The 11,674-nt window shown below is 37.2% G+C and overlaps 1 protein-coding gene and 1 long non-coding RNA gene across 3 annotated transcripts in view; one reads left to right on the top strand and one right to left on the bottom strand.

The window, feature by feature from the left end:
* The first annotated feature begins 399 nt into the window (after nt 1–399).
* Nucleotides 400–11,674, top strand: part of LOC112562310 (protein MTO1 homolog, mitochondrial-like) — a 70,804-nt gene continuing 59,529 nt past the window's right edge. The window contains exons 1-8 of one of the 2 annotated variants that reach the window (XM_025235488.1): nt 400–432; nt 782–1,024; nt 1,906–2,001; nt 2,227–2,282; nt 3,338–3,509; nt 4,022–4,198; nt 7,155–7,267; nt 8,177–8,289. In XM_025235488.1, coding sequence (XP_025091273.1) covers nt 402–432; nt 782–1,024; nt 1,906–2,001; nt 2,227–2,282; nt 3,338–3,509; nt 4,022–4,198; nt 7,155–7,267; nt 8,177–8,289 — 1,001 coding nt within the window. In that variant the 5' untranslated portion in view covers nt 400–401. The remainder of the gene's footprint in view (nt 433–781; nt 1,025–1,905; nt 2,002–2,226; nt 2,283–3,337; nt 3,510–4,021; nt 4,199–7,154; nt 7,268–8,176; nt 8,290–11,674) is intronic. The other variant, XM_025235489.1, reaches the window with a different exon arrangement.
* On the bottom strand, nt 2,289–9,089 carry LOC112562312. The gene is made up of 3 exons (XR_003098840.1): nt 9,037–9,089; nt 3,590–3,692; nt 2,289–3,206 (listed from the first exon to the last, which is right to left on the bottom strand). It is a non-coding gene; the product is annotated as an uncharacterized LOC112562312 (long non-coding RNA).

The following is an 11,674-nucleotide window of genomic DNA, read 5'->3' as shown; positions in this document are numbered from 1 at the left end:
TAAGGGGAAATAACTCCAATTATTAACAAATGACTGCGTGGTTGTCTCCCCAAACAAAACTGGTTCCAGCATATTTAGTTTAGAAAAATTCTTGTATTACTGGGAAATAACGTAGTGGTTTGTGATATGCCATTTTCACCTTTATCATGGTTATTTATTTTAACTAAGGTCAACTGATTTTACAACACGGCAAAATAGTTGTAATAATAAAATTTTAAAAAGAAAGAACGACTAAAGGAAGAGAAATATAATAAACTGATAAAGCATATTTTACGTGCAATTAAAGTTTATGTTGTTTCTTAATCAACAGTAGTTTATTAGTTTGTAATTTAAAAAAAATCGTGAGCAGAAAAATGTAATGTAAAGGGGAGCTACTCTCATTTCCCTTGTTGCAGACGATAATGGCGGCAAGTATGTTATTGAAACATGCAGGTGAGAAAGTTTCTAACCCGTGCAAATATCTTCGATAATGTTATAAAATGCAAAGATGTTTGAATATGAGATTTTATTTCTTTGTTAAGTGTCACCGATCTTTTTCTTGTTCTTTTTCCCTTTGATGAAATATGAAAACTTGCCGCTTGTCGCGTGTTCCATTAGTGTAGTATTTCGTGGATAAATTTAACACACATTTGCTGTAGATGATTGAACATGGATTTCAAGGCAGGTTTATCCATCAACCACCCTTTTCATGTTTGCTTTTTTGGAAATAATAAATAAAGAAAGTAGATTAGAAAATAACATGAAATAAAGTCACTGCCTTGCTTTCTTTTGTCATAAACAGCATTTTGTTCTACAGTTAAGTCTTCTCAACATGGGAAGTATCCAATATTGTCAAGAATCTGCAAGCTTCTCTGGCATGACTGTGGACATCGCACTGTCTGCTTCTCACATCAAAAGATGATGTTTGACCGGCGGTATGATGTGATTGTTGTTGGTGGAGGACATGCTGGAACAGAGGCTGCATGTGCAGCTGCAAGAATGGGTGCTGAGACTTTATTACTCACTCACAAAATTGAAACTATAGGTAAGTAAAGAAAAATGTGTCTCAAGTGACTACAACCTACGCTGTATGTTGTGTCCTTTAATTCTCCGTCTGCATAAGGCAGCATAAATTTTGGCCAGTTTCATAAAAAAAGTTATCAATAACCATCGATGATTTTTTCTTCAGGAAATATATATTTTAGTCTAAAACATTTATTCTTACCTTAATAAATGTCTAGCTTTCTTTTTCTCATTCAGAACTCCTGGAAGAAACCAAGGGGAATGACCAAAATATATTTTAAGCACTGTTTAGACTATTCAAAAAAATGTTATAGGGAAGCAGCTATAATATAATATTTCACATGCTCTAAAATATCACCGTGTGGTGTACTCCCACTCACCTACCAATTTATAAAACATCTCTTTTGTTTATTCTCATTATCATTAAATTTGGCAGAAGTATTCTTTTTTGAATAGGGTCAGGTCATAGGCTATGTTTGGTTGGTGTGTGTTTTCCCAGGTTTTCACCAGTTTATTTTAAAGTTTATTTTCTGTTTTAAAAATTTACTAGTTTGCTCAAAATAAAAATATAGAGAAAAAAATGTCTGACATATCCTTACAGCACCGTACACATTTCAAATCATAATTTGACAGTATTTTGACATGAGAAATCTCTCATGGAATACAAGAGGGAAAGACAGGGAAGATGAAAACTGTGGGAGGGTGGTGGCTTGAAACCTTGTGTCCACTTTTTTCTAATCTGTCAGTTTGTTTACATCTGTCAAACTGTTCATTATTTGTGCATTGTTTTTCAGTTGCTGTTACAGAGTCTGTTTCTTTTTAATATTTTATTGTTGATAATGATAGTTACATGCAATGAGACTTTTGTTTGTGAGCATTGTTAACAGAAAAAAATGTTGGCAGGTGCTATGTCCTGCAACCCATCATTTGGTGGGATTGGCAAAGGTCATCTGATGAAAGAGGTTGATGCTTTAGATGGAGTTTGCGCCAGAATCTGTGGTAAGGATAAAACAGTCTGTGTTGCTTCCAAATTTATAATTAATAATTAATATAATGAATGCTTCATGGTTTGTTCATGAAGACAGGTCACATTGTGAAACTTCATAGTCTTTTTAATGAAATTGGAAATAGGATTAAGTAAATGTGTGGATCTCTCTTCACCAATCATTTGTTTCATGTCAATGTTTATGTAATATTTTGTTGTCTTTGTTTGACTGGTTTCAGATAAATCTGGTATCCAGTATAAAGTCCTAAATCGTAAGAAGGGTCCAGCTGTGTGGGTAAGTTTTTGTGGGAAGAGAAAGTGAAAAAAGACGCAAACATGTATACAAGGGAGAGTGAAAAAGTTAAGGCAAAATACATTTCACGGCTTTAATTCAACATATCACTTTCTACAGAGTCCCTAGACAAGATAATGCCTTTGTTGTATCTTTCAACTAGCTTTTGTATTTCTTTGAAGATGAAGTGTTTTGGCTGTTCCCAATACTCTCTTTATTTCATCCCCAGCACCTCCTTTACTAGACTGAAGATGATTTTCCTGTATCCCAAGTCATTATGCATTATGGTGAATACTGATCAATGGCTGATATCCTAATGTACACCCAATTTAGGTACCATTATCTGTTAATCTTCTTCAGTCAATGCATCTGCCCTTTTGATGTGCTCTTGTGTGTGTGTGTGATGTTGATGGGTAACCAGAGTGACCTGTTTTGGTTGCATCTGTTCTTCGTGCTTAACTTTTTTACAACTTGTAAACCTGTCACAAATTGATGATGCTATGTCTATACTAAGCCAACATCTGACAGTAAATTTCCTTAGGTTTCACTCCCTCTGCCCATAGAAAGTCCACTACAAGATTTTTTTCAGAAGCAACCAAAAACATCCTCTAAATAGAAACTCTCAGAATCATATTTTTTTGACCAAATCGCCAGATCAGAGCTGCTCTCAACCCACATATATGAACAGTTATGGCAAAAGGGAAGGTAGCCACACAAATCTTTGTGTTATCTTTCTCTTCATTTCACTCTTATAGTTTGAAAACTTTTTTGTACTTGAGTACAGTACATAATTTTTCTCACATTTTAACAATAGTAGGCTTGTTGCTGTGTCACTCCCTCAGTAGCACGTACTTCAAGATTTTGCATTGGCTGTCACCTTTATTGATATCAGAAATTAGAATATAGTCCCTCCAGGTGTGCTTTGTACTGAAACATAGTTTTTAAAAAAATCACAAAGCAATTAAAAAAAAAAATTCACTCAGCAGTGACATACTCAGTGAAGCTGTTGGCTATTTTTATCTGAATTTTAACTTTGATCTTTTAACTCTTTCTCAAAGGGTCCACGAGCTCAGATTGATAGAGCCCTCTATAAGCAGCACATGCAAGCAGAAGTCTTAAACACTGCTCACCTCACAGTGATGGCAGCAGAGGTTGAGGACCTCATTATGGAAGAATTCAGTGATCCCGAAAACCGTCTGATGAAGCAGAGGTGTCAGGGAGTTGTCTTAGGTATTATGAGGGTTACAAAATAATAGTTATAGTTTGTACTTAAATTATGAGAATGCCTTTTTTGCAAGTCATATGCTTACCTTAATTGTGATGGGTGTCAAAGCTTTCACATTGACGGTGGAATGTCCTAAATACTGGGCCCCTGCCACTCAAGATATTGGATATCCACCCAAGCAGTCATGACTGGAATCAGAAACAAAATTGCTGAGAACTTGTTCTGGCTAGTTGCAAATAGGTCCACCAGGTGACAAAAGTACATGGAACATTTGCTGAAATATGGCTGAATGGAGTAGCCGTTGTCCAGTCTGTACAATTTGTCGCCTCTTCCTTAAAGCCTCTGTGATGAAAGTGAGCACCCATTAGCTCTAGCTTTAATTTCAGTTACTTCCCTTGACACAGGAGTCAGCACTAAAACTATCATCTCGCAGAAATGCAATAACTAAAATGTCCGATACATTTTGACAAATGCATGCTAATTTGTCTAATGATTGTTTTCATGCCATGTTTTTCAGCTGATGGAACTACTGTTAGTGCAGGTGCGGTTGTTCTGACAACTGGCACATTTTTGAGAGGATCGATTAATTTTGGATTAACAACAAGGCCTGCGGGACGTTTAGGGGATGCACCAGCAATAGGTCTTGCAAAGACTATTGAAAATGCTGGGTTTAGGATGGGGCGCTTGAAAACAGGTATGATCTCCCTTACTAAATCAGTGTTTAGCTAGCTTTGTTGAAAGTATTTTTATTTGAGAAACTTAAGCAGCTGTATTGCCATATTTGTTACTGTTATTCCTTATATATTCCTATCTGCTTCCACAATTATAACAGTTTAATGTTTAATATGCTGGTGGTAGCAACAACAATTATGCATTCCAATTTTTAGCTGTAACACATGTAATCTCATGAGGTTTAAGAACAGAACCAAAAAGAAAAAGGGAACCAAATATTATTTTTTACTGTGATTTCTTGGGGAAGGTATTATTTTGCAAAAGCAAATTGGAAGTCTTGTGCTTATGTTATCAAAGACCCCTAAAATTGACAGTCTTCATAATGAATTCAATCGCTAGCCCACTGACTCACACTTATTTTATCACGATAGTTTTTAATAAAACATTTACATTGGCTTTGAACAACTGCTTACTTTTTTTTTCCCCTCTTCAGTTTGGAATGCTCTTGAGTTTTTATGCTTATGAAAATTTGCTTATATTTTTATGAGTATGCAGTAAAATATCCTCAGTAAGACCTTCCGTATTGTGACCCCTTCATATCATTTATTCTTTAGTTTGTAAGTTCATATTAAATGTATATGCAAAAGTTCAGTTAACATCAAACAGGTGTTGCTACTTGGGCATTCATTTAGTCAGCGTTGATATGACTTTCAGTGTTGGGATAATTTCCCCTTCTGCGTAAGCTAAACAGTCAACAAAGCAATCTTGGGTCATTTCTACCAGTCATTTATTGAGTCTTCTATTTTTTTTTATTTGTATGCTGATTCTGCAGCCTGTCTGTCCATGACAGGAATAGTCTGAACAGTATTGTACACATCTGTTCAAAGATAATTGGTATCAAACAGAGGGATTTACCTTCTTTCTTTGATCAGCAAATAGTCAGGAAAGCTTCCCACATTTTATTAATACCTGATCATATACTAAAGGGAGAATTTGTGTTACCGTCTCCTACCTCATCGGCAGCTGCATGCACAAACCAAACTAAGTAAGCTAACAGAAGAAGCAGAGAAGACTGGCTTAAAGGTCAACAGAAAGAAGACCGAAGTGATGAGAATCAACAAAAAGCAGGAACTCCCAATCCAACTTCTAAGAGAGAACATCCTGGATACAGATCATTTTGTGTATCTGGCAAGCATTGTCAACAAGGATGGTGGAGAAGATGATGACACCAAAAGCACATCAACAAGGCCACACATGCTTACATACCATCTGGAACTCCCAAGAATTATCCTTACATAGTAAGACCTGCATCTTTAACACAAATGTGAAGGCAACCCTACTGCATGGTTCTGAAACCTGGAGAATAACAAATGCCATCAACAGCAAAATAATAATAATATATGTTTGCTTGTAGAGCGCCTTATCCTGGCCTGTGGTCAGCTCAAGGTGCTTCACAATTGACAGAAGGAGCAGAAGGTTATGTGACATCAAAATAAGATGATGACACAATGTCAGTGTTCGGTGGACCATGTCACCACAGGGCAGCGTCCACACTGCACGAATCTGCGGTCCACATATCAAAACACCATACAAGCTCCAAACCTTTACTAACCAATGCCTATGACATATTCTTGGAATAAGATGGCCTGTAAAGATCTCCAACAGCAGCCTGTGGAAAAGAACCAGTCAGAATGCCACTAGCCAAGTCATCAAAAAGCCCAAATGGGGCTGGATAGGACACACCCTGTGTAAACCAGCTGACACCATTGCCAGGCAGGCACTTGACTGGAACCCGCAGGGGAAGAGGAGAGTTGGAAGACCAAAGCAGACTTGGAAAAGAACTGTAAAGAGCAAAGCAAAGGACGTCGGAACCACATGGACCCAACTGAGGGAGGCTGCCCAAAACCGGGTTCTTTGTTCAGGTGTTGTTGTGGCCCTCTGATCCTCGAGGAGTAGCAAGGAATAAAACTAAACTTAAACTTAATCCTGTGGTATGCCTGTGTGTAGAAACAATAGTCACTTTAAATCATTTGTGCCATCTGCAGTCCAGCTGCTCAGTCACAGATGAATTATCAGTGGTGTGTGTGTGCATGCGTGATAATGTATGTGTGCATTTGAATAGTCTAGATGTAAGTTTTTTTAAAAATATTATGTCGCATGCTTATATGTTCCTACGTGCTCAAATTTTTCATTAGCTCACTTAAAACTGTTCGTGTTTAAATTGCCCACTGGGGACTAATAAAGTTGGTCATTGTCTATGTAATGTGGACTTTAGTGGAATGGTAATTCATTGTGATATTGATTCAACTTAGCATGGCTGGAGGGATATAATTCTGGGTCAAAATAAGAACCCCTTTTCCCCTTCCCCCAACCAGTTCATTGTTGTCACTTTGTTCACCAGTGCACATCAGTCAGCTGTGCTTGAGTAATGACCTGTTGCAGAAATCACATTATACAAAAACAAGGATTTTGGTGACTGACTAGTGTATTGCAATTTTTTTTTAAAGTCACATTAAAATAAAAAAGAAGTCACTTTAAAAGATCATCTTTGTCTACCACAGTACACATATATTGATTGATTACTCCTACCTGGAGAGTTAGTTACCCTATAAATCTTTAATTTGAGCAAAATCAAAATGACAAAGAAAAGAATGATTACATGGTTTTAAGGGCTTTATATTCAACATGAAAAAAATATGAGCTTTAGTTTATAGGTGAAATAAAAACAAACTGGTTGATTTCCATACTAATACCCCTCTCAATTATGACCTGATTTTGGTGGATTTTAGCGAATGTTAATAGAAAGGTTTTATGTATTTTTTCATCTAGAATATATATATATTTATTTTTGTAATTGTTCTGAGTTTAATGCAAAAATGATCATTTCCAGGCTTTGTGCAGGTTTTGGAGCATGTTTTGAGTTTTTTCTTGAAGCAGTTTTTTTCAATTACACCGAAGGAGATGGAATTCATTTGCAGGTACCCCTCCTAGACTAGATGGAAGGACCATTGATTACTCACGTCTCCTTAAGAAATCAGGAGATAACCCACCAGAACCATTTTCCTTCCTTAATGATACTGTATGGATAAAGGTAGGAGTTTTTAAAGTTTCTTTGATTGGTACGTATGAGATATTGCTTCATTTTAAGATAATGTGTAGATTAATTCAACTAATTTTGGAGAACATTATATATTAATTTAGCTCATTCTTTTGTAAAACTTAATGCTTAAAACAAAATAAAATGTTCCAGTTTCCTCCGTTCAGTAGTTTTCAAATTCATGTAGATTGTAGAGTACTTTGTGGTGTAGCTACTCAGTTCTTACAATCAACAAATCTAATATTGGCTTGGCGAGCCTAAATTTTTTTTTAAGAGCACAGAAGTTTTATGGAATTTATGAAAGTTTAATACCAGCAAGCATTTCTCTTTTTTATCGTGTAAAGCTGCCTTCTGTTTAAAAGATAACAGCTTTTGTCTTTTATTTAAAAAAAAAAGTAGGCATGGTGATTGCTGCTGTTATGCATTCATGGAATCTTGCTGTTATCAGAGGATGATTTCTAAAATCTGAGTGCAAATAAGAAATCAGAGTTTGAAACTCTGTTGAGAGTTCAGGTTGCATTTACAGAGCCAAAATTGGAATTCATGTGACCACTTAAATTCAGATTTGCATATTTTAATTCATGGGTGATAAGGACAATTTTTTTTTTCAGAATATGTAAAAATTTATTATGATCTTTAGCACCCAGTAATTATGGTTTGAACTGAAACCAAATTTTCAAGTACTTTAGTTACATATACATTTAAAGGGATCTAAACACATAAGTAAATATAAATGTAAAATGTATTATTGGACACATTATGACCATTATGAATCATTGTGCTTATTGTTCATCATTGCTGCTATGATTAGACATGGATAGAGCAAGTAAGGTTCTTCAGCAGAATAACAAAATAATTCACATCTGACCATTATTCTAAATCCTGGGCTTGGTTTGCTAACAGGCGGAAGATCAGCTTGCATGTCATATGACCCATACTGGTCCAGAGGTTGAAAAGTTTGTCATGGAGTCATTGCACATGAATCGTCATGTAAAGGAAGAGATACGAGGACCAAGGTAGGCCATTAATTTTTTTATTGTTCTTGGCATGAGAGATGAATTTTTGTCATTGTGAATTCTTGCAATTATTTTGCACTGACAAAAGTGCAATGAAATGTTTATCAAGAGAAGAGGATGGAGGTAAATGTTAGGCATCCTCTCCCCCGATGGCCATCCTTTGTTTACAAGAGAAATTGTGTGGCAGAGATGGTGTTGTTACAGAAACAGTATATTCAACATAAAAATAAATTTTATTGATATTTCATTCTCTTCATATGGTTTATTGCACATTTTGTGATAAGTTCTAGCACAGTAGTAGATACTGAGGCAATATATTTATTATGTCAGCTGCATATTTGTCCAGACTAGCTGCTATGGAATTTCTAAGAATAGCGCGTAAAGAAGGGGAATGAAAATGAAAAGGATTAGATAGAGCTGATATGCATTTCAGTGTCCAGATGAATGGGGTCTGACCACATTTTTCTTGAATATTCAGAAATCCTTATTTAGTAACAGTAATAATGAAAGTGTAAGAGGGTGTGTGTGCGTGTGAGTCAGCGAGAGAAAGAGAGAGAGTCAGTGAGAGAGAAAGAGAAAGTAATTAATCTTCTCTTATTAAAGCCATGTTCAGTTCATGTCTCAAACTTGAATAAACGCTGCAGAATAGTTTTAACTATCATATTTAAATCTAAGAAATATGGAATACATATAAACATGTTCATATGTGAGTGCTATAAGAAAAAAGTTTAAAAAATGCATCCATACCCATGCAGGTGCAAGATTTGTAATGGAAAAGTCGGGTATTTCCGGACATGCACAGCTTTCTGCATTCAGTGAACTCCTAACAAGTTAAGCAGGAAACATCATTGGCTGGCACTCTTTCCATTCACTGTTTATCAGAGATCTTTAAACGCTGTTTTCTGGGTGCGCCAGATGTAATGGACTGTATAAAGCAGGTTTTAATTAAAGCCAGAAAATAAAAAAACCTCCTTGATTGACCGTGCTAACGAAGGGGACTTAAAAAAAATCCTTGGGCTTTGTGCCTCGATCTTAAAATCCGTCTGTCAGTCTAAACCACGGAATACTTACAACACTTCTTTAAAAATAGACGAGGGTCAGGGTGACCCTATTACTGGAAGATGGGTTTTTCTGACTGCTGGGATTTTATTTTAGGCGAAAGTAACAGATTTCTCCAATATGCTCCTCTGTTATCATCTTTGTATTTCTGGAAGCGAAAAAGAAAGTACCTTGACATACATTTTTTCTTGACTCTGGTTTCTGCAATTGTGAGGTGCAGCTATTGTGTAGAATCTAGAGATTAGGTAAGAAATACTGTAGCCGCATCTCAAAACTGGTTCTCGATCCACCATAGTGCCCCATCTCTGTCCTTCCCTCCCATACACGGACATTCTCAGTGTATCCGTTATCAGATGACTTGCAGAAATGAAGATTTGACCAATGCACTCACTACCAACCTTTTCTGACTGTAACAACTCTTTTCTGCTCATCAGGGCTGTCATCAATGCACAAAGCCATACACTGTTGGGGAAACCTTAATGTTTGGACACGGTCTGTGCAAATGAGCTGAAGAAAGAAAAAAGATCGGTGCAGGCGAATCAAAACTCGATATTTCAAAAGCGACATCATATTTACATTACATCACATTTTACTGTCTTCACATTCCACAGAGTCTGTAGATTGTTGTGTAAACACTTCATAAAGCTGCTGGTGCATTATGGAACCCGATATTATAAACAAATTTAAAACAAGCAGACATCTTTGTTTCTTGTGACATTTAGATTGGACGTAAAGATGTTCGGTGCTGCCGTTCAACCTGTTTCATGCCTCGTCGTTTTTGGATGCATGAAGGGGTATCTTGTGACGACAGATTTCAGTGTAAGTGAATAACGTGCTATCATTTGTAAGATTGCCGAGTCCAGCCATGGTTATCAGATACCTCCACGTGGCTTATTTTAACCAAACTTATCAACGCCCTATGATAAGCCAGGAGCTAAGAGCGTCTAAGTTCGGCTCTCACTGTGTCACTGCATCATTTGTTCCAAGCAGCAGACGTGCACAGTTACAGGCCTTGAGACGCGCCCATTCAAATTAAAGAAGATTCGTATTGCGACGGGTTGCTACCCCTGCTGCGACTTCCGATACGTTTTCTTAGGCTTGTGAAGACATATTAAGATCTTGTAGAACTTATTTGTTTACTTATAACCGTCTTTACCCAAATGAATAGCGACCTAAAGACGAAGATGTAAAGAGCTAGATGGGAATCAAAATAGGCGAATGTCTTTAGGTAAAAGGTCGCACATCCTAGAAGTCGTTTAGACTGTGTGGGCAGATGGTCCACCGTGTCTAGGACTCAAAATGTGGAAGGCTCGCCATTCTCTGATAAATCAGGTAGCCGTTCACCCGTGCATGTACATTCCCGTTCACAGTTACATGATACAAGCGTGCGTCCATCCAATCAAGTACACAGCAGATTCCGCAAAGCGACAAAAGACACACGACTATTTGAAAAACCAAAAATTATCAAAATTATTGTAACATTGTGAATTTACTTAAGTATCTTTTTCCTTGTGATTAATTCATAATGTTTATTTCGACTTTTGCTTACCTCGCAGAGGTTTGGAGTAGTTTGACGTGGGTGAGTGAATAATCAACGGGTTACAAACATCAGTTTCTACGTCTTTGTTTTTATGTCCTCGAGCATCAGTCGATATAATCTGAAAGTTTTTCCTTCAAGCGAAGTCCTGTAAACAAAGCTATTTGGTCTGCGCGCCTGCTAACGTGACGGGAGTGAACAGCTTCCTGAAGTTTTAAAGAGAAGATGATGTTACGACAATAATTTGGCATCAGGGAGAAAATGAATATAAAAAAAACTTATGCTGCAACGAAAATAAATGGGCTGCAGAAAGATTGCTCCAAGAGTGGGTATGACACTTGTTTAGAATTTGCCCGTGACCACAAAGAAAGGTCTCGGCTGCCCTCTGACACGCTGTCGATGCGAAGCAAATGAAACCGCCACTGGGAAGCGGGGAAGTCATCACACAGCAGAAAGAAGCTCGGCTGGAACGAGAGAGGCGGTGAAGTGGGCCTAGAGACAACCACTCGATCGCAGTTAGCAAAGAAAAGCATTGACTCTTGTTTGAAATGTTGGTTTTGGGGGCCCTGTGAATCACGTATCGAGACCTAGCGGGAGCCTGCAAGATACTATTCATGTCGTCCGTCTGAAGGTGTCATGGCGCTTCTATCGAAATGTTTCTCAGTCGAAACGAACAGACGTGAATCTCGGCCCTGAAACACGGGATTGGATGGCGGTATGATTGGGGGATAATGTACAGAAAGACTTGAAAGAAGAGCAGAAAGGTGTGTGTGTGTTTCTGTTTTTTTC

This window comes from Pomacea canaliculata, linkage group LG4, assembly GCF_003073045.1.
Source record: "Pomacea canaliculata isolate SZHN2017 linkage group LG4, ASM307304v1, whole genome shotgun sequence".
NCBI lineage: Eukaryota > Metazoa > Mollusca > Gastropoda > Architaenioglossa > Ampullariidae > Pomacea > Pomacea canaliculata.
This window is presented reverse-complemented; position numbering and strand designations above follow the sequence as displayed.